Source organism: Felis catus, chromosome C2 (genome assembly GCF_018350175.1).
Source record: "Felis catus isolate Fca126 chromosome C2, F.catus_Fca126_mat1.0, whole genome shotgun sequence".
NCBI lineage: Eukaryota > Metazoa > Chordata > Mammalia > Carnivora > Felidae > Felis > Felis catus.
The window spans coordinates 151501323-151524719 of record NC_058376.1 but is presented as its reverse complement, the minus strand read 5'-3'; the positions used below and the strand labels follow the sequence as shown (position 1 = coordinate 151524719).

The 23397-nt window shown below is 43.2% G+C and overlaps 1 protein-coding gene across 3 annotated transcripts in view; it reads left to right on the top strand.

The window, feature by feature from the left end:
- The first annotated feature begins 380 nt into the window (after positions 1 to 380).
- WDR48 (WD repeat domain 48) overlaps positions 381 to 23397 on the top strand; it is a 44067-nt gene continuing 21050 nt past the window's right edge. For 2 of the 3 annotated variants that reach the window (XM_003992225.6, XM_019810913.3), the window contains exons 1-7: positions 381 to 534; positions 12078 to 12218; positions 15842 to 15920; positions 16603 to 16685; positions 16799 to 16928; positions 18882 to 18970; positions 19350 to 19451. In XM_003992225.6, coding sequence (XP_003992274.1) covers positions 487 to 534; positions 12078 to 12218; positions 15842 to 15920; positions 16603 to 16685; positions 16799 to 16928; positions 18882 to 18970; positions 19350 to 19451 — 672 coding nt within the window. In that variant the 5' untranslated portion in view covers positions 381 to 486. Of the gene's footprint in view, positions 535 to 12077; positions 12219 to 15841; positions 15921 to 16602; positions 16686 to 16798; positions 16929 to 17009; positions 17124 to 18881; positions 18971 to 19349; positions 19452 to 23397 lie in introns of all 3 variants that reach the window. The other variant, XM_019810914.3, reaches the window with a different exon arrangement.

The window sequence follows — 23397 nt, the reverse complement described above, 5'->3', positions numbered from 1 at the left end:
CCTTCTATTTCTCCCCTCCCTCGAGACCAATTTAATAATTCTACAATTTCAGGTACTTCGTGGCAAATCGGTAGGTTCCTTTGGCGGCCTAGGAAAGCTGGGGCAGAGAGGGGAGACGTCTGTCCAAGCCTCCCACGTCCAGCATTAATTCTTTCAGCGTTTTCGTTTTGCCTGCTTGGACCTCTGGAGGAGGCATCCCGAACGGAGGGCAGCGCAAGCCATGGTTTAAGGCCACGCAGCTGGAGTCGGACTGCTCCTTCGGCTCAGAAAGCGGCGCTCTTTCCGCCACCACTACACCACACAACGGTTTTTAGGTGCTTCTACCTCACCAGAGAGCCGCCGGCCACACGGACAAACAGCATCAGGTGAGCACAAGGCCAGGCCAACTTTGGCTCCACCACCTGCCCTTGGCTAAAGGGGAAGAGGCGGGACATCCGCCCGGTCCCAGACACTTCCGGAAGTGACGTAGGAGTGTCAACATGCAAGATGGCGGCCCATCACCGGCAGAACACGGCAGGGCGGAGGAAAGTGCAGGTATGGGAGCCCCGCTCCTCGACCTCCCGGACGCGGCCTGCGGCCCCGGGCCCACCTCCAACGAGCAGCTGCCTCGGGCCGCGGTCGGCCAGGGTAGCGTCTTGGGGCGAGCGGGACGGGGCGCAGCCAGCGGCAAGGGGTGGGGCCGCGGCGTTAACGGCTTGAGGAAGGGGCGGGGGGCGGCTGGCTGGGCCCGCCTGGCCCGGTCCCAGGACCCTCGGGTGCGCGGTTCGGAGCCCAGGGTTGCGGGTCTGCAGCTCTCTTGTGGGCTTGCGGGATCTGGATGGGCTCGTTCCCCGCCCACCTGCCTCCCCCTTCCCTTGCTTTTCTTCAAAGCGCTCTGCCCTAGCCGCGTCTGAGCAGAGGCCTCCGGGCAATTCCCCGGCGGGCGGCCACGGAGTGGGCTTGTGCGGGGGCGTGGTGGGGCAGCGGGGCGCCCACGGTCCTGCGGGGTTTCTGCGGAGGATTCTGCTCGGAAGCCCCCTGCCTTCCCGACCCTCCCCCCACCCCCGGAAGCTTTGTCCCTTGTGAGGTGGAAACGACGTGGGAGTGTGCCAGTGTTAGTGGGGAAACGATCATTTTTATTAATTTTTTTCATCTTGTGCATCCTTGAGTCTTTCTTTCCTGTTTCTGTAATTTATTCTCCAAGCGTAGAGTTTTCCAACCCTTCGGTGTGTGCTTTATGCCTTCGTGAATCCACTTTTATTTTGGGTACGTTTAAGAGTTATTGCTACCTATTATTTTAAACGGTGCGAGGAGTAAAAGCCCTATTACAGGTGTTTGCCTGCAGGTGGATTGTATGTAGGAGTGAAGGTTTGTGTACTTACTCATTAAACATTTCCTGAGCACTTAGTTTAGTCCCAAAGATGTGCAAAGAATTGAGACAGTATAGGAATAAGTAATATGGAACACTGCGTATGTAGATCTACAGGTTGAAATCGAGTATGTAATAGGTAAAAACAAACAAACAAAAAACCCCTTATCTTCAGTAAGGTAACCCTTACTGGCTGTAGGCCATAGTCTTCTGGGCAGTTTACTTGTTTTATTGATCTCATTGATCAATGCAGTGTCCTGAGTTAGAATCTACAATTGCTTACCCTGTTAGGTGATTTTTAAGTGCACCAGTAATGGGATTATATAACCCCAGCATCCAAGCCAGGTGGGTGAGAATGACTGCTCCTGACTAAAATGCAACTCAAACTTGTCTTAATTGTATTCTAGACACTGGAGTGGTACACCGTAAGGTAGTAAATAAAGGAGAGTTAATCAGCCACCTCAGTTTCTTGTATGTAAATTTAAAAAGCAATATAAGGGTGCCTGGGTGGCTCAGTCAGTTAAGTGTCTGACTTCAGCTCAGGCCATGATCTCACAGTTCATGGATTTGAGCCCTCCATCAGGCTGTCTGCTGTTAGCACAGAGCCTGTTTTGGATTTTCGGCCCCCCACCCCCACCCCCGCTTGCTCACTCACTCTCTCTTTCTGTTTTTCTCTCAAAAATAAGCATTTAAAAAATTAAAAAGCTGGGGCGCCTGGGTGGAGCAGTCGGTTAAGCGTCCGACTTCAGCCAGGTCACGATCTCGCGGTCTGGGAGTTCGAGCCCGCGTCGGGCTCTGGGCTGATGGCTCAGAGCCTGGAGCCTGTTTCCGATTCTGTGTCTCCCTCTCTCTCTGCCACTCCCCTGTTCATGCTCTGTCTCTCTCTGTCCCAAAAATAAAATAAAACGTTGAAAAAAAATTAAAAAAAAATTAAAAAGCAATATAAAAGTGCAAGATGAGGAAATGTAAATTCACCACAGTGTGTATGGAAAAATTGAATGTTTTAATAAGCTGAATGTGAGCCATCACATGTTTAACGAGGGAGATAATTCCATTCTTTGCTGATCAGAGTACAAAACTACAATTTGGGGGTCAGCACTTAGTACCTTGTTCTTGATAGGTCTAGCCATCAGATCGGTGAAGTAACCTAAAACTATTTCCTATGAAAAGCATTCAGCAGAGCTAAGATTAGTCTGATGAAGAGAATCTTCTGTGAATCTTATTAGCTGCTTTCAGAATTTGTCCCCAAGAGACAGAACCAATGTGAGAAGCTACAGAGATTGATTTTATCTCAACGTGAGAGAGAACTTTTATTTATGGAAGTGTTTTTTTTTTTTTTTAACTAGTGCATGTTTATTGCCAAAGAACCCCACAAAACAATATAAAGGTAAAGATGATAATTGTCCTCTACTCTTCAAAGAATGCTACTTTGGACCATGTGATATATAATCCTAGACCAGTTTTTTTTTTTTTTTTTTTTTTTTTTTTTTTTTTTTTTTTTACTCTGTGTGCTGTTGGCACGTTGGGCTGCATGATTCTTTATTGGGGGGGGGGGGTTATCCTATGCATTGTAAGTTGTTTTGCATTATCCTGGCTTCTGTCTACTAGATGTTACCATCTTCCCGGTTTCAACAACCAAAAATGACTAGATCCTTTCAAATGTCCCCTGGAGGGCAAAATTGCCCCTGGTTGAAGACCAATGTTCTGGGGCCCCTGGGTGGCTCAGTCGGTTGAGCGTCCGACTTCGGCTCAGGTCATGATCTCACAGTCCGTGAGTTCGAGCCCCGCATCGGGCTCTGTGCTGATGGCTCAGAGCCTGGAGCCTGCTTCGGATTCTGTGTCTCCCTCTCTCTCTGACCCTCCCCTGCTCATGCTCTGTCTCTCTCTGTCTCAAAAATAAATAAACATTAAAAAAATTAAAAAAAGAAAGAAAACCAATGTTCTATACCTCCTTGTGCGTGTGTACCCAACTTATGTGATTTTTTAAAATTCTAAATGTCATAATATTTGTTTAGTGTCTTGCTGTTTGTCAAAATTTTAAATACACATTCCCATTGACCCAGCAATTCCTCGTCTGTTTTACAAAAGTACAGGAGTGCCTGGGTGGTTCAGTCGGTTAAGTGTCTGACTTCGGCTCAGGTCATGATCTCGTGGGTTGTGAGGTTGAGCACCACATCGGGCTCTGTGCTGACAACTGTGAGCCTGGAGCCTGCTTTGGATTCTGTGTCTCCCTCTTTCTGTGCCCCTCCCTTGCTCACATTGTCTGTCTCTCTCAAAAATGAACATTAAAAATATTTTAAAAAAACAGAAGCGCATATGCATGTATCTTTCTCTAGTTGTGCTAGCGGGTTTATTTTTGGAATGCTGTCATTGTGAAAAAAATCTAAATGTCTATCGGTAGTCACTTGGCAGGTAACTTAGGTACAGTATGTAGTAGATTAATCTATGGTTGTTAAAAAGATAAGTTCAGTCTGTATTACTAAAAAGGAAAAGTGTCCAGAAGTAAAAAAAATAAGTCAACATTACATAGTCCCATTTCCACAAGGAAATAATGTATTTCAAAAGTCTGAAAAACTATTAACAGTGATTACCTCTATGTTTTAGATTATGTGATTATGGGTAAGGCAGGAAATGGGGTATCTTTTATTTTAAAATATGTATTTTATACTTTTGAGCTTTTTAAAACATTCTTTGTTCTCATAAAATCTTTCCATTTTGGAAAGCATATATATGGCTACATAAATATATTGTGCCTCTTGGCTGTCTGTGTCTTGTACCAGGAGGCAGTAGCCCTGAGCTTCGTGATTAAATTGTAGGCCAGAAAGAACCTTGAGACTTATAATATTGATAAATAGACAGTGGAGAGGGGTCCAAGCATACTGCTTATTAATTATAGACATAATGAAGAATGAACACATGTCTTACCATTTTCAACTTCTAAAAAGCCTGAAAGTGAGTATGAGGGGTAGGGGTGGATTTGTGATTGGCAAAAACATTATCAGACTATCAAATTGGTGAATTCAGATATATGATGCAGATTTTTTTCCTGGTAAAGTATCAAAGCAAGTCATTTCACTCCCTGGTGGTCCCTTGGTGTTACGATTTTCCAAAACCTGAGTCTTTTGGTTGTCACGCATATGCGTGCACGCTCTCTCTACCCCCCCCCCCCCTTTTCTCCATCTTCCCTTCAACAATGACCTTTTTCCTCACTTGCTTCAGAATTCTTGGGGTGAGGTTGTCACTACTATTACTGGTTTAGGAGAAACAACTATGCTGACTATGCCATAGTACTCAGTGATGGTTCAAACATATAAATACTTGGCCTTCCATTAACAGGAGGACTCTTTTCCTTGGAAATGACCCCAAATCCAAGTTAATCCGGCTCCCATAATAAAAGATATGTATTGGCTCATGTAAATGAAAACTCAAGAGGTAGTTCTAGTTTCATGCAAATCTTGAACCAGCAGGCTCACTGTGACTCTCTAACCTAAGAAACTTTACCATCGGGCTGCTTAGGAGTTCTCTTCGATTCCCAAACTCCCAGCTTTGGCCTTTCCACTTGGTGGCTGTCCCATCCCAAGCCTCATGTCCTTTCACGCAGTATCCAAGATTACAGTGTCTTAAGTAGCTCCTATACATTTTCTCCTAGGATTTGCTTGCCTTAAGGAAAATATTAGGAGCAGAAATGGGGAATGGAGAGGCAACCAACCAAGTTCTCTTCTATCAGTACTTACCTTCTTTCTCTGCTAACTATTTAGTTATTCCAGACCTATTCAAAGGTAGTGTGGGTCCTTACTTCTGAGTCTGAGTCCCAGTTTTGGGTTGGTTGTTTAATCTTTGAGACTTTTTAAAAGAAGTACAGTGAATCCAAATCCTGGCTTCTCAAGGAAAGACCCTTACAAATTAGCCAGATGTCCAAGATGAGTTACTTTTTATACAGGATGGATAGTAAAAAAAAAAAAAAAAAAAATGTACCACTGTGGCATCCATTGGAACAGAGGTCAATAAACTTTTTCTCTAAGGGATCAGATGGTAAGTATTTTAGGCTTTGCAGGCCACATTACTGTGTCATAGCCACTCAACTCAGCCATTGTATATGTGGCTGTGAAAGCAGCCACAGGATTGAACAGGGAAAACAGATGTGAGAATTACTGAAACTTGGCCAGTTTTTCTTGGCCAAATTTGACCTGATTTAACCTGGATAGCTGGAAGTATCCTTCCACAAAAGGGCTGTGAGATTCCACTTACGGATTGTTTTAGAACAGACAAAACTAATCTATGGTGAAAAAAGGTGAGCTCTAGATTGCCTAGAAATGGCATGTAGAGGTTGGGAAGCAGAGGAGGGAGCTTCCTAGGGTGGTAATGATGTTCTGTATGTCTTCGTAGGGGTTTGTATCATACAGATACATGCGTTCGTCAGAAGTATCTGTGTACCCTTAAGATTTCTACATTTCGTTGTATGTAAATTCTACCTTAAAAAAGGAACCACTAAAAAAAAGCCATAAATAAATAATGGAGTCTAGACAGTGATATACACGTTGAAGTACTTAGGGGGAAGTGATGTTGATGATGTGCAACTTATTTTGAAACGCATTGAAAATAGCAGATCATATGGTTGGATGGGTATGAGATAAAGCAAACATAAACAGTGTTCATTGTAGAACAGATGTGGGTATACAGACACTGGCTGTGTAATTCTTTCGATTTTTATATGTGTTTGAAATTTCCGTAAGATAATGTGGGGGAAAATAAGTTTCAGATGTAAAAAATGGTTAGTGGTGAGCAGCGGAGGGGGAAGTGAAATTTTAGTGGTGGTGGCCAGAGAAGGCCTTGCTGAGAGGCTGCCTTTTGAGTCAGGAGCTGAAGGAAATGAGATTGCCATCTGGGAGAGCATTCCAGTGAGAACATCAAATGCAGAAGTCCCGAGTGGGAATGTGCCTGGCCTGCTTGTGGAGTGCTCGAGATGCCTTTGTGGCTGGCATGGAATGAGTGAGGGAAGAGGAGCAGGCGATGAGATCAGAGAGGTCGTTGCAGGCCAGATCTTTTAGGAGCGCTGCGGGTCATAGGGAGGGCTTTGGCTTTTTACACTGAGCGAGCTGGGAAGCCCTGGCGAATTTGGAGTAGAGGAATATACATGATATATCTGTGTTTTAACAGGACCAGCCTGGCGGCTATATTTAGAGCAGGGGCAGAGCAGGGGGACCAAGAGCTGTTCAAGAAACCCGGGTGGGGGTGGGTAGGGACTGGGTGGCTCAGTCGGTTAAACTTGAACGTCCAGCTCTTGATTTGGGCTCCAGTTGTGGTCTCACGGGTTCGCTGGGTCGAGCCCCGCATCGGGAAGGGGGGAGCACTGGCACACAGCGCAGAGCCTGCTTGGGATTCTCTCTCCCTCAGAATGAATAAATGAACAGGAAAACAAAAAGAAATCCAGATGCTATGTGATAGTGGCTCCACACGGGGTGGTGAGAAGTAGTTAAATTTTGCAAGACTAGACTTGCTGACAGGATGTGAGATGAGACAAATTGAATTAACCATGGCACCAAGGTTTTTGGCCCGAGCGACTGGAAGAATGGAGTTGCCGTTAACGCCTCTCAGTGAGGAAGACTGGGAAAAACTAGTTTGGAGAGGACTGTTAGGAGCGTGGTTTGGGCAATGGCACGATTAAGATGCCTGTTAGACATCCAGCTGGAGGTGAGTCAATGCACACTGAGGGGGGGGGGCGGTGCAGGGTAATAGCTCAGAGTGCCTCCATTGTGAGCCTGAAATGCCGGCAAGTACCCCTTCTTTTCTTAAAAGGATTATGAATTCTGTACTTATTACATGATACATCTATATTTGTTTTCATATAAAAAATTGTTACTGTGATAGGCAGAACCCCCCCTCCCCCAGCAAATGCCCATGCCCTAATCCCTGGAATTTGTGAATATGTTATGTTGCATGATAAAAAGGACTTTGCAGATGTAATTAAGGTTACAGACCTTAAAGGGGGGATTATCCTGGATTATCCCAGCGGGCCCAATTTAATTATATGATCCCTTAAAAACAGAGAATGTTCTCCCACTGGACGCAGAAGTCAGATTTGAGGCACGAGAGAGTCCCTCTTTTGCAGGAGAGGGCACGTAGAAAGTTTGAGAAGGATTGCAGGCAGCCTCTAGGAGCAAGGATGGACCTCTGGCTGACCGCCAGCAGGGAAACGGCCTGCAGGCCTGCAACTTGAATTAGCTTAGAAGCCAACTGTCCTAGAGCCTCGGAGAAGGAACGGACCAATCAAATTTTGACCAATCAGTTTAGACCTTGTGAGAGACCCTAAGCGGAGGACCTACCCAAGCTCATCCTGGACTTCTGACCTTCAGAACTGTGAAATAATCAATGGGAATTGTTTGAAACCACTAAATGTGTAGTAATGTATATCTCAGCGATAGAAAACTAATCTGATTATCTTGAAGTAAAATAATCAAGGATAGTGTTTCCTCTGCCCTCTGGCACATTACCAAATACTCTAGGGGTATTACCACATGAAGTTTAGTGGATCGTCCCCACTCTGATTTCTTTGTTTTGGGTCCCACATAATTGCTAGACAAGTTAATCAAACAGTGCTTACTTATTGAGCCAGCTACAAACACTTACAGTGCAGTCTGGCTGGGTACTTCCTGCTAGGGCACTGCCCTAGTCTTCTTCCTGTCAGTCCCTTTACTTGTCTCTTCCAAAATGCATAGTTCCTACCGAAGGTCTATCTTCCCATTCCTTGCATTCTTCTTACAGTACCCTATGCTCCTTGCCTTGCCCTTTTTTTTTTTTTTTTTTTTTTAAGATATGAGTCTTCCTCTTCTCTGCCTTTGCTTGTACTCTTGACTCTGTCTAAATGAGTTTTTCCAGGACGTTGTTCACTCATTCATTGCTTCTGTCTCCAGTACCTTCTGCTTTTGTCTTTCTTTTACTTCCATCTCATCTGCCTACACAGCTTGCCTGTATCCTGCAGGGGGAGGGCAGCCAATGTCACTTAACTTGCTGTGACTTGTATTCTCTAGCCCCAGCCCCCACTAGAACGAAAGCTCCAAGCGGACTTCTGTGCTTGCTCACAAGATCCTCAGCATTTAGAATCGAGCCTGGCCACCGGTGGATGCTTCATCCGTGTTTGTTAAAAGACCTGAATCCTGTTTTCCTGATCTCTACAGCCAATATTTTTTTTCTCTAACAACAGGTTTTACTGTAATAGGTCTTGGAGCCTTTCAGTGTTAACAACAGGTTTTACTGTAATAGGTCTTGGAGCATTTCAGTGTGTATAGTTCATGTTGATTCTTTAATGACCACCTGGGACGGATGTGCCATAATTTACCAAGTCATTCCCTTTTTGAAGATACCACCTCTGTTTTGTCCCTCATACTGAAATTTACTAAAAAAAATAATAGCAGTTAAAAAGAAAGGAGGTATTACAAAAGGAAACAAAAGGGCAAAGATCGATAATATAGAATAAAAGATGAAGAATCAGTTTGAAAGTTCCAACATCTGCGGAGCCTGGGTGGCTCAGTAGGTTAAGCATCCAACTTCAGTTCAGGGCATGATCTCGCAGTTTGTGGGTTCGAGCCCCGCGTCGGGCTCTGTGCCGACAGCTCGGAGCCTGGAGCCTGCTTCAGATTCGGTGTCTCTGTCTCTGCCCCTCCTCCACTCCTGTGCTTGTGCGCGCGCGCGCGCGCTCTCTCTCTCTCTCTCTCTCTCTCTCAAAAACAGACATTTTTTAAAAATTAAAAAAAAGAAAGTTCCAACATCTGATTGATGGGAATTTAAGAAGGAGCAAAGGAAGCAAAGATCATTATTAGTGACTTGATACAAGAAAGTTTCTCAGAGCTGAAGTGCCACAAGTTTCTAGATTGAAAGGGCTTTCTCAAAGCATAGGAAACTTAATGATAAAAGGAAAAAAAGAAATATGGAGTGTGGTAAGAACCACGGGAGAAATAAGTAGGGTAAGTGACGAAGGAGATCAGGGGATGCCTTTCGGAAGAGGTGACCTTTCTGCTAAGACACGAAGGGCCAGAGTGAGCCAGACAAGATAAAAGCAGATAAAAGCCAGGGGGAGGGTATTCCTGTGGGTGTTGTAGACTCAGGGGATCTTCTTGGCGCAGGCAACACTAAAAGAGTTTGTTGTATCGGAGGAACAAAAAGGAGTTTGGGGTGACTCTCATGAAAGACGCTGGGGGGAGTTAGTTAGAGGTGAGTGTGAAGGCACAGGATAGATCCAAAGCACGTGAGGAATTTGGACTTTCAATGCAGTGAAAAAATCTTTGGAAGGCTTCAACAGAGAAGTGCCATGATTTTATTTTAAAATGTCTCTTATGAGTCACGACTATATATATTTCTTGCCCTTGGGCTCTGGTAGATATCCTTGTATCTCTATGTTAAATTATCTCTCTCTCTCTCTCTCTCTTTTTTTTTTTCAATTTAAGCTCATTTGCAAATTTCTATTACAATTACTTGTACCCAAAAGACTAGGCCAAAAACAACAGTCTTGTTGTCTTTGTGCATACAACCCTGGCCTGTTTTGTGACTTTATTTATGCGTTTGCTGGCCATTTTCTTTTCTTTTTTAAAAATTTCCCCTTTGTGATCTTTGTTCCTCTTTCTGTTAAGGAGTTTGACTTTTTCTTACTGTTTTGTAAGGATGCTTAGTATGTTCTCAAGAGTGAACTTTTGTCTTTCATATCTGTTTCATTATTCTCCCAGTTAGATGTTTGCCTTTTAACCTTACTCATATTATTTTTTGACATTCAGGTTTTTTTTTTTCCTAAATAACAGCTGTATTGAGATAAAATTTACAAGTTCACCCTGCTAAAGTATACAATTTAGTGCTTTTTAGTAAACTCCCAACATTGTGCATTGATCACCTAGTTCAGAACATTTTATCACCCTGGAAAGAAACATCATACCTGTTAGTAGTCACCCCCATTTTCCTGTCCTCTAAGCCCCTGGCAACCCTCATCTGCTTTCTTTCTCTGTAGATTGATTTACCTGTCTGGATGTTTCATATAAATAGAATAAAATAGGTGGCCTTTTGTAACTGGTCTCTTTAACTTAGCCTAATAATGTTTTTAAGATTCTGACTGTGTCATAAGCTATGTCAATACTTCCCTGCTGTTTATGGCTGAATAATATTCCGTTGCACAGATATACCACATTTTGTCTGTCCATCCGTCAGTTGGTGGACATTTGAGTTGTTTCCACTTTTTGGCTGTTGTGAATAATGCTGTTGCGAACAGTTGTGTATACACGCAAGGTATAGACTTGTGTTTGCTCATAGCCGCGTTGGCCTTTTTCTTTGAAAAGATTACCCTGTTGCTTTTCATGTTAGCAGAGCCTTCTCTCTCTAGAGATTATAAATATTTGCCTGTCTTTTTAAAAAGTATTTTTATGATTAAATTGTTAAATTTCAATCTTTAGTTCATATAAAAATTCAGTTTGGTTTCAGATTTGGAGAAAGGATATAATTATTCCCGGTGGAATCATTAGATGCTCCTAGATAATTTATTAAATGACTTATCATGCCCTCATTCATTTGACATACTATGTTTATATCAAAAATTAAACATTTATAACAGGAAAATATGTTTCCAAATGTTGTTTCATTCTAGTGATCCTTTTTTCTATATTCCTGTGGTGGTATTCCATTGTAATTCTAGTATTATTTACAATAATACCTCTTAAGATCTCTAAAGAATATCTTCTCATTTTTAAAAATGACTGGGTATTCCCTCAGAGACAGTATACTGTATGTACTTTGTCTTCTAGGAAGAAATCTGACAGGATTCTGACCAAAGTTGGGCTAAATTCACAAATTTAGGCAAGAATTACTAATTTTGAATCTTCCCGTACGGCATGTCTCCTTTATTCAAGTCGTTCTTTTACATACCTTGTCCTGCCGATTATGTGTCTCCCTTGCAAAATATATTTCTGGGTATTCATTCTTGTTCCTATTGTAAGTATCTCCCCCCCAATTTTGTCTTCACTGGTTATTTCATTGGATTAGAAACATTTTGCTTTTGGCTGCCTTTTTCTTAGCTGTAATTGCTTTTGGTTGATTCTCCTGGGTTTTCACAGTGATCAGACAGGTTACCGACGGCGGCGAAGTAAGGCAAGGTACTCTGTGAAGGAAGGTGTTAGTGTATTACAGGAACACAAAACCTCACTTTGTTTGGCAGGTCAGACGAGGCCTTTTGAGGAAGCGTCATCTAAACACGTGTAAAGACTGCGGCAGAGTAGGAAGGAGAGCTTCCACACAGAGGGGCCGGGGCACCGATGGTCTGGAGGCATGGTGTGTAAGAACCGCGAGCAGAGTGTGCAAAGATGGGTGGCAGGAGAGATGAAGGCGGCACTGGAGACCAGCAGAGGAGTTCGGGTCAAATGACGGGTCTAGGAGGGTGAGCAACTGAAGAGGTTTTTGAGCAGCGGTGAGACACGTTCCAATTTACAACTGCTTTGTAGAAAGTGGATTCGAGAGACAAGACTGGGGAAGAGTCTGGTTAGGAAGTTGCGGGAAGTTAGCCTCATTCGTGCTTATCCTGGACTCGGCTGTTATTGGTGTCATTCTTCTCCACTCCTCAGCGTCTCAGCGGGTTGAAAAATAAGTTTTATATTGGGAAACAAGGGATTTTGAATTTCAGATTGGCCACTAGTAGGCTACATATTGTTATCGCATGTCTTACAACTTTATAAAAAGCAAATTTGGACGTATTTCTCAGGTTTCCTATGTTATTCGAGATGAAGTAGAGAAGTACAATCGAAATGGAGTCAACGCCCTGCAGCTGGATCCAGCACTGAACAGACTTTTCACGGCCGGTCGAGACTCCATCATAAGAATATGGAGTGTCAATCAGCACAAGGTAAGGCAGGGATTGAGTTTCACGTTTCACATTTACTCAGTAAATTGTAGTCTGTCCAAGTGGCACCTTTCACAGTTTCAGACTTAATCTCTGAGCAGTGAGGTATTTGGTCCGCTGCACCCAGAATTCTGTAAGCCTCTGAGCAAACAGCCATAGGAGAGTGTTCAAAAGTGTTTTAGCCAAGGTAGGGACTCCATAAACTAGGTGTGTGAGAAGAGCTCTCTCCTACAAAAGAACAGAGAGATTTGTCTGGTGGGAGGATTACTCTCAACAATTTATTTTTCTGTTTTAAGTATGCTTCCCAAAAGCTTCTTGGCAACCCTTGTCAGTGCTTTAAAAAAAAAAAGAAAAGGTCGAATATGCTTTTACATTTATAATTAATCTTGAACAAACATTTGGTTTCTTTATTTAAAAGTGAGTAGGGTACCCAAAAAGAAATCAATAGGCCTCATTCGTTAATGGAAAGTTGATATAAAAGTATAAAGACAACATGTTCCACTTCTTCGGGAGATTGAAGGTCTGTTTTCTTAAACAGGGAACAGGACTTAAATCTATGTAAAGACAAATCCCCAGTCAGATGGAAAGGAACTGTTCCTGTATTTTGTTTGAATGCATGTATTGTCAATGACATAGAAAGGAAGATTCAGGGAAGGAGAAGGAGCATTTAGAGCCCCTAGCCATGTACCAGACAGTCTTAGCGCTTTCCTATCCAGTGTGGTTTTAACTCTCACATCAACCTTCAGGGCAGCTGTTATGATTCATTTTCATCGCTGGGAAGATAGGCTCAGAGAAGCCCATGCTTAAATAGCTAGTAGGTGACAGAGAATTAGAGCACAGTTTAACTTCAGAACCCTGGTGCTTGACCTTGTGGTTTTAAAAGTCCGTGTCTCTCTAGCAAGCTTTGCAAGTCTGATGTGCAGTCTGGAAAAAAAAGCCACTGCTTTGCACGGTTGCTGGATAATGTTTCTTTAAGTGGGCTTTGGTCCTGTGGGTTTTGAATTTTGTGACCAACGGAAACAGTGGTGGCCCAGTGTCAGAAACATAGAAACTAAGAAAATAGGACTTTGAAATGCTTTTTGGAACTCACATTTGAATTGGAATGTCACCATTCTGGGAACTTACAGTATTTCAGGCAAATTACGGAAAACGCTCACAGGAGTTTAGGCCTGGAAGAATAAATATTGTTAAAATGTCAATACTACCCAAAGCTATCTACACGTTCAATGCAATCCCAATCAAAATTGCACGAGCATTCTTCTCGAAGCTAGAACAAGCAATCCTAAAATTTGTATGGAACCACAAAAGACCCCGAATAGCCAAAGTAATTTTGAAGAAGAAGACCAAAGCAGGAGGCATCACAATCCCAGACTTTAGCCTCTACTACAAAGCTGTAATCATCAAGACAGCATGGTATTGGCACGAAAACAGACACATAGACCAATGGAATAGAATAGAAACCCCAGAACTAGACCCACAAACGTATGGCCAACTAATCTTTGACAAAGCAAGAAAGAATATCCAGTGGAAAAAAGACAATCTCTTTAACAAATGGTGCTGGGAGAACTGGACAGCAACATGCAGAAGGATGAAACTAGACCACTTTCTTACATCCAAAATAAACTCAAAATGGATAAAGGACCACTTTCTTACATCACAAAAATAAACTCAAAATGGATAAAGGACCTGAATGTGAGACAGGAAACCATCAAAATCCTAGAGGAGAAAGCAGGAAAAAACCTCTCTGACCTCAGCCGCAGCAATTTCTTACTTGACACATCCCCAAAGGCAAGGGAATTAAAAGCAAAAATGAACTATTGGGACCTCATGAAGATAAAAAGCTTCTGCACTGCCAAGGAAACAATCAACAAAACTAAAAGGCAACCGACGGATTGGGAAAAGATATTTGCAAATGACATATAGGACAAAGGGCTAGTATCCAAAAATCTATAAAGAGCTCACCAAACTCCACACCTGAAAAACAAATAATCCAGTGAAGAAATGGGCAGAAAACATGAGTAGACACTTCTCTAAAGAAGACATCCGGATGGCCAACAGGCACATGAAAAGATGCTCAACGTCGCTCCTCATCAGGGAAATATAAATCAGAACCACACTCAGATACCGCCTCACGCCAGAGTGGCTAAAATGAACAAATCAGGAGACTATAGATGCTGGCGAGGATGTGGAGAAACCAGAACCCTCTTGCATCATTAGTGGGAATGCAAACTGGTGCAGCTGCTCTGGAAAACAGTGTGGAGGTTCCTCAAAAAATTAAAAATAGATCTACCCTATGACCCAGCAATAGCACTGCTAGGAATTTACCCAAGAGATACAGGAGTGCTGAGGCATGGGGGCACTTGTACCCCAATGTTTATAGCAGCACTCTCAACAATAGCCAAATGATGGAAAGAGCCTAAATGTCCATCAACTGACGAATGGATAAAGAAGATGTGGTTTATATACATAATGGAATACTACTTGGCAATGAGAAAGAATGAAATATGGCCTTTTGTAGCAACGTGGATGGAACTGGAGAGTGTTATGCTAAGTGAATTAAGTCAGAGGGAGAAAGACAGATACCATATCTTTTCACTCTTACGTGGATCCTGAGAAACTTAACAGAAGACCATGGGGGGAGGGGAAGGAAAAAAAAAAGAGAGGCGGGGGGAGCCAAAACATAAGAGACTCTTAAAAACTGAGAACTGAGGGTTGATGGGGGGTGGGAGGGAGGGGGGGGGGGGAGGGTGGGTGATGGGTACTGAGGAGGGCACCTGTTGGGATGAGCCCTGGGTGTTGTATGGAAGCCAATTTGACAATAAATTTCATATTTAAAAAAAAAAAAGTTTAAGCCTGAAAGAATCTAGAAAACCTACCCATCCTGCCCTTAGACATCTTTTTTCCGGTCTTCATTTTACAACGAGACTGAGTAGCATCACTTGTCAGATAGACTTGTAGAGAACTGTTCTCTTCCCCCTTGAAGTGTTGGGTGTAGCATGTAATGAAATACTATTCTTTAACTCCTGGTAATTAAGCCAAGAGAGACGAGTGGAAGAATCTCAAGTTACTGAATTGATACAGTAGCATGGGGAATACTCTTATAGCCTTCTGAAGGACTGCAGATACCATGAGGAAGACATTAATTCAGAAAGTCAAAATAGCAGTAGGATGTTAGGCTGGGCTCCTCTCTGCTTTCATCAGCCTCATTTTCATATCTGTGTCTGTGGTGAGCCTTCACCACCACTGATTCAGACACCGCCAGCCTGCAGATCTGCTCATGTCCTGTCCTAGGAAACCCCTGCCTGCAGCGCTCTGTGTCACGTGCGGTGCCTAGCCCAGATCTTGTTGCCTTCACTCACTCGAGGCGTAAAAAGGAAGCATTTGCCCTAGGAACCCAGGCTTTCGTCAGTAATAAAACTTCTGAAACAAAACTTCTATTCACATCTGTAATACAGAAGCATCAACTGTTTGATGACATTGTACTCTGAATTCAGTTGTCAATTTTACGACCCGAGAGTAACGGGTCACATTAATTGAAGAATGCAAACATATCTATAATTTATAATATATATTTTGTCCTCTAATGTAAACTAGTGACATTCTCACAATTTTTCTTTTTATTTTAGCAAGATCCATATATAGCATCTATGGAACACCATACCGATTGGGTAAACGACATTGTGCTTTGTTGTAATGGGAAAACATGTAAGTACTTCTTTAGATTATTGGGTTTCTGGGAGTTTTTCACTCAACTTGGTATGTTTTTTTATTTTTCATGTGCCTTTTTAATTGAAGTCTGACATACATGCAGAAAAGCACACACCTTGAGAATACAGCTCAGTAAAATTTCCTAAGGTGAATACCCGTGTCTAGGTACAGATTCCCAAAATCCCCCTTGGACCACCCTTTCAGTCACTCCCTCATGCCCCAAGATAACTGCTCTCCTGTCTGCTAAACACTATAAATTAGTTTTGCCTACATTCAAGCTATATATATGTAAACAGATTCATACAATATGTAGTCTTCTGTTAGCCTTATTAATGTCTCTTTTTGTTCTTATTATGGTAAGATCCATTTCTTAGTTTTGCAGTCTGTGTTAGAAAAATTTTTTTCAATCAAATTAGTTGTGCCTTCAACTGGAACATTAAAAAACTTTGCCCTGCATATTTAAAAACATGTTTCAAAAATAGGTTCTAGGAAGAGCTTTTAGATGTGTATGTGTGTGTGAACATTAACAGATACTGGAATTAATGTTACAAATACTGTAAATATTCAAGTATACGTGTGTGTCTATGAATGTCAGTTTGAAAGCATGTTACGTTGTTATGAGTCCTTAAAATGATGGAAAGTCTTACTAAGGGGTTCGTTTATTCTTTGCCTCTTCTAGTAATATCTGCGTCTTCTGACACAACAGTGAAAGTGTGGAATGCACATAAGGGATTTTGCATGTCAACACTAAGGACACATAAGGTAAAACGACAAACAATTTTCAGCGTCTTTAGTGTAACGTTGAGATCTCAGTACTTTCTGTGACTCCTGTTCTTACCGATCTAGTAGATCATCATGTGTGTGTTCTGTTACAGGATTATGTAAAGGCCTTAGCCTATGCCAAGGATAAAGAACTGGTAGCTTCAGCTGGGTTGGACAGACAGATATTCCTTTGGGATGTGAATACCTTAACAGCATTGACTGCCTCAAACAACACTGTCACAAGTAAGGTGTTTGAAAAAAATTTCTTTGGAAGTGATTCAAGTTGACATAAATAAAGAATGGTTGATGAAACATCTTTGATAGGTTTGCATCGAGACAGTGGTTCATATTTTGAGAGTGCTTCTACCTACAGCGTTCTAGCCCCCAAGAGTATGATTGAACAACAAGGAGCTAGTTCCTCACTGCAGTCTAAAAATGGTAACTTCTCCAGGTGTAACCTGGCTATTTTTGTACATGTGCGTGTCTTAGCTCCCTAGCTAAAGTGTAAGTTCCTGCAGGGCAAAAGAGTCTGTCTTATTACCACTTTGTACCTCCCGTAGCATTGCCTGGTCCAGGGTCACAATCTCAGCAGACACTGTTGATGGAGGTGGTGATTACTTGACAAAGCAGGCAGTTTCTGACTCTTAAAAGTGTTACTATGAGCCCTTGAGTTAATGGCCAACATGGAAAATACACAAAGAAAGAAAAGGCTCCCTGCACTGATTTTGCAGGACCCTTTCAGAGCCACCCTAAAGAATCCAGCCAATTTCAGAAGAGATCAGGAGAGGCTAGGGTGCCTCCAGAGGCATTTCAGAAACATTCACAACACGTTAATTGCACAGATGCCTCATCAGCTAAGAGATCTGAGATTACCAGGTCAGACCCATAGGAGTCTAAATTTGACACTGAGCCTCACACTTGAGCCAGCCCACTAGCGTCCTCTAGGCCAGGTGTCAGAGGGCTTTTAGGAGCACATTTGTGGCTAAGGCTGGCCTGGCAGGTCTGTGTTCAGGATATAGGCCTGAACTATCTAGATCTCTACATACAGGTCCAGCTTTTCATGACTGTGGAATACTCACATTGACATAGCTAAAACAGGCCTAATATAATCTAGGATGTGCCAGGAAGGGCAGGTTGGGAGACTGATGTTTATAATTTCTTGAATATTGTTCCCACCCTTTTCCCTAGGAAGTATGCAGAGCTCTAAACACTACTGGCCCCTTGATCTCCTTGATTTTTCACCAGGGCATTACTGTAGTGATCCAGCAGCTGATCTCTGCTGGAGGCTGTCATGACACATTATTTAGCTCTCTAGATGTAGGGCCTGACCCAAAGAAACACTAACAAGAGGGAACAAAGCAGAAGAAGGCAGGATTGTCCCCAGGTCAGAGACCGGGCTTAGGGTTACAGATTCTGCAACAGATACATCTTGCTTAGAATCGTTTAGAGAGGATATCACACAAGCTGATTTATGATTATAGAAGTACTAATAGCTAACAGTTTTTGAGCACTTACTACATAACCTGTTACTTTTCTAAATATGTATATTAACTCCTTTACTCGTAACTTCTCAGTATTTTTTGCTTATATTTATTCTTTATTGAAAATTAGGATGATACTGTATAGACAGTTTGTATGTAGCTTCCTTCAATTCAGTGAAACTGAGTTCTGAATTGTAGAGCATGAACATGATTCTCACTAAACATTGCCTAATATCCTTCCAAGAGTTGTACCAAACAAGTTGTACTTATCCCACAAGTGATGTGTGAGAGTACCATTGTACTGTTTTTTGAGAATTAATTATTGCCTCATTGAAAATCTGATTTGATAGGTGAAAATAATATTTTTTGTTTTGGCTCGTGTTTCCTTGAAAACGGTGAGTTTGGATATGTTGTTCATATTTATTGGCACGAGTATATCTTTGAAAATACATTACTTATGTGGATAGTTTTTAAATGGCAGTGCAGTTCAATTTAGCAAATATTTATTGAGCACTTTTGTGTCTCAAATCTAGACAAGATGTAAATTTTGAAAACAGTATTGTTGTTTAGAATGATCTCCCTCATAGCAAGATTTCTTTTCCTTAGAACACTCACAAAGATTTTCTAAGCCAAATAAATAAACTTAATTTTTTGCTGGCTAACTGCTGAACAGATGATGATTTTGTTAACATTTAGCTTTGTTTATCCTTAATAGCCTCTTCTTTAAGTGGGAACAAAGATTCCATTTATAGCCTGGCAATGAATCAACTGGGAACAATCATTGTATCAGGGTCCACTGAGAAGGTAAGGGGGAGCTAACGGGTATATTTTAACACCGGAAAACAGAGACACCAAAATAATTCGATCCGTATAATTACTAAATACACAGACAGAGATTTTGTTAAGGGAAAGGTTTTATTTGAACAAATAAGAATGTAACTATATAATTACTGTCGTTTGTGGTGACGGGGGTGGGCTGAATGGGTGGGGGAGGCCTATTCACGTTTTGACATTAGAAGGGGTTCCTCCTACTTGAAAAGATCGGGAGCCTCAGTCGGTGCCCATTGGCAAAACAGTATTTCCTTCACAGTGTAATGGTTGTCATTTGACCTCTCGGTCATTTATTATTGAAATTTGTTCAGGTGTGTGTTCAGTTGATGTAACATTTTGTTAAAATACACAGGTTTTAAGGGTGTGGGATCCAAGAACATGTGCGAAACTAATGAAGCTGAAAGGGCACACAGACAATGTCAAAGCACTGCTGTTGAACAGGGATGGTACACAGGTACGTACTTGCACGTGGATGTTTACCTAGTGACCTTGTCTCAAATTTCATGCACCAGAAACTTCTGAAGAGTGGTCTACTTTCCAATCCTTAAAATACCCCAGTTGCACCTAATAGTAATCCACATTTTGAAATTAATTCTGTTTGCCTCACTTAAATAGAGACCAAACAAGAGGTTCCCTCAGAATAACTGTAATGCCAATGGCTATATGCAGTTACGATGGGTATAGGATAAAATAATTTATTTTTTATTTATTTTTTAATGTTTGTTTTTGAGACGGAGACACAGAGTGTGAGCGGGCGAGGGGTAGAGAGAGAGGGAGACACAGAATCCAAAGCAGGCTCCAGGCTCCGAGCTGTCAGCACAGAGCCCGATGCGGGGCCCAAACCCACGAACCAGGAGATCATGACCCGAGCCCAAGTCGGACGCTTAACCAACTGAGCCACCCAGGCGCCCTTAGGATAAGATAATTTAAAATGTTACTTTGTGTAAAGCAGAAGGAAGTTTTGCTATTGAATGCTTTCTGCTAGTGAAAATTTCCTAACAGTGGGTCTGACTTTGGGCCAAATCCTGTCATTTGACTCCGTAGATACAGTCTGTAAGTTTAGACATCTGACATAATACTTACAAACATCTTGGTAATGTTTGAACACGTACTGGTACCCTAGTACTTTGTTGGGTACATGATTTGTGGATTATAAATCACAATTCAATTTGTTCTGTAGCAGTGGGAAAATGATCTTCCATCAATGTAGGTAATAAAAACAAAAACCGAGCACCGTTTGCAGCTAGGGCCTACTTCTGCCCCGTGCCCCCGTCTCCCCAGCCATGTTTGCTCACGGGCCAGGGAGGAGCCCGGAGCTAGCTGGAATTGATTGCGAGTGGGTTAGGAAAAGCAGAGTGGGGAGGTGGCACAGTGAGAAGCGCCATCGGTCTGTCACTCCTGTGGGAATTTCGTCATGCAAGTTGCCTCCCATGTGAATTAGAGGAGCCTTTGTCTCCGGAGGTGAGAGGAAATCATCCTTCAGAACCAGGCAAAGAGAAGTTAGACGATGCCCACGGAGGTCTTTGGAGCTACATCCCAGTGTTCATGTACTTACTGTGTGGCCTCGAGGAGAGGACTTCACTTTCCTAGTCCTTGGTTTGCTCATCTGCAAAGTGGGGATCATAATGTCGGTAAAGTTAGAAGTCGTAAGTATATTCTTGTCTGTAAGCTGTGGCATTTTCTAGAGCTCTTGAGTTCCTTTGCAGCCCTGTTTTCATGGGAGTCTGAGAAGCCCGGTTCAGTCCGCTCCTCACTGTTTTTGCAGTGTAGCTGCTGAGCTCCACGTGGGATGGCTGACCCTGCCTTGTTCCGTTGGCTTTGTTCGGGATGTGACCGGGTCCCGTGGTCTTTGTGCACCTGCCCCGAAACAGGGGATGTGGATAAGACGGTTTTCAGAAGGGGGCTGTGGGCTGGGCAGATTTTCTAAAGCTCCTCTTGCTCCTATACTCCTTGCTTTGTCTCCTGTGTGTACAGATAGGAGTGTGCTTTTACCTAAGGCAGTTTAGCACACGTGGTTACAGACGCACTTCACGTGAAGTCAGCTCCACGGACTGTACGCAGACCGCTTGAAAGGCTGCCGTCAGCCCTGGGGTGCGTAATCAGGCAGAGACGCCTTCTCCCTTTCCTCCTCCATCCATTGTCCTTACTGGCAGCTGGAGGCTAAATGTAAATTTAACCACCAACTGCACAACATATTAACATTAGGGAATCTGATCAACATAACAGCAATGCTAACTAGTTGTTTGGGTAAAAGGAAGGAAAAAGAAACCTTGGCATACTGATTCTCAAACTCTTGTAATAGATGAGAGAAATAGTCAACAATTACCGGACCAGGGTATGTACTGTATCCTGCGGAGTTGCCCTGTAAGCTTCTAACACAGGATCTCCGGTGTCATTGTAAGTCAGGACTAGTGATAAGATAACGTATAAGGGTCACCTTCATGGCTCAGTGGTTCAGCTTGAGTCAGGATCTTGTAGTTCGTGGGTTCTAGCCCCACACTGGGCTCAGCCCTGACAGTGCAGTCGGCCTCAGATTCTCTGTCTCCCTCTTTCTGCCTCTCTCTCAAAAATAATAAGCATTAAAAAATAATGTGTGTGCGTGTGTGTGTGTGTGTAATAGGCCTGTGAATCCTGTGGACATCCTCTTCCTTTGTTGTTGTTATTGTTTAGCAAATCTTACTGTTTGAGGTCTGTCGCCACTGAGCTTGTTTTGATCGGTGCCAACATTACTGGGCCGAGCCACTGGACATCTCATCCCTTGTACTTGCTCAGGCAATTGCTTGAGGAGCTGGGACCATCTGCCATCTTAGTTTGAGTCAGTGACATCCTTATGTGTCCCTCAGACGGTTTTCCTGGTAACCTAAGTACTGCGTAACCTTATCTTATGGGCCCAGGGGTCTTTAAGCATCAGGCTATTCCTTGCCAGCTTACCATGCCCACGTGGCTGCTATTGGGAGTTGAGTTATGTATGAGCGACCATCCCAGAAACACTCGTGTTGGTCAACAGCAGCCTGGCTTTGGTACACTGGCCCCTCTACTTTCTCATTCAGGAGCACAGACCCCCCTGACCAGGGCTTTAGACTCTGTGCCCCTAAGTCTGATGTAGCAGAACCATTCAGGGCCTCCTGTCCTAGTCCCAAGAGCTACCTCCTAATGACAGGGTCTTCACGTGTATCTGCCGGAATGGTGGAGATAGTTTGGTGCACGACTCTAGCTCCTGCAAGCTGTCAGGCACTAGAAGTCCTATAAAATAGGCACATCCTTCAACCACACTACCGACCACTACAAGGAAGTTCACCAACATTAGACTTTAAAAGCAATCGTTGTCTACTTGGGGGCCTGCTTTTTAGCAGTCTCAGAATACAGTTACCATCAGAGATTATTTTGTCTTCCATATCAGGGTTGCTACAGCTCTGTGTTCCCTCATCGGCTTTCAGCTCTACACTTTGGGTTTGGGAGTAACTGCAAGTTGCCCAGGCTCTGAGGACTTCCAGCCCATCACCTTAGGGTGGGGTTTCCTCCTCCTCAAGTTGTCAGACTTACTCTCTGTAGGTACACGGCCTAGGATCTGAGGGATCAGAGCTGTACTGACAGCTTCACCACCTCAGAGTAGCGTCTCTTCGTGGAAGGCGAGCCCTTCCTTGCCCTTCCTCCATTAGATTGTGTCGGTCCTCCCGCGCGCACGTTGGAGGTCTGCTTGTAACTTAGCTGGGGCAGTTTCTTTGTTGGCTGGTCTCTCGGTTGCCTTGTAGACCAGTTGGAACAGGTGATTCAAACACCGATGCTCCCGGCCACTTATGGGGGAGTCTCCCGGTACGTGTTCATTTGGTTAACCTTGTCCAGAGTTCTAAAGGGTCCTTCCAGTCACGGGGCACACCGGTATATCTTTAACATTCCTGAAGGCCTCATCTATTCGGACACTTCCCAAATCTCTAAGCTTTTTTGCCTACTTGATTTCATACACCAGCACCAGCACTTGCTTCTCCTCGAGGCCATTTGTTCCCTCAGAGGAGTAAGGTTTATTCTCTTTGGCAAGTCACCATGGGAACTGGTAGCGAACACCAGGCATGTGGCTGATTCAGCCTCCTTCTGTCGGACTCACAGCGTGCTCGGCCCTAATTCGTGTGCCAGCAACTTCTACGCAGTTGATGCTCCGGAACGTTTAGAAAGCGTCAGAATTGCTAATGTTAACTCTGAGTGCTGGAGGTCCCCATTTTATATCAATAGACATTGAACTTGAGGCTCAGATGGGAAGTATCCAAGGTCACAGAGAGTGAGTGGTAAGCCTGGGACTAGGATTTGCTTCTGACTCCTATTAGTAGAATCTCAGAGACCTGGCAGGCCATCAGGAATCCATTGCCATGAGCAGGGGGATGAGATGGAGTGTGACCCCTAGCTCT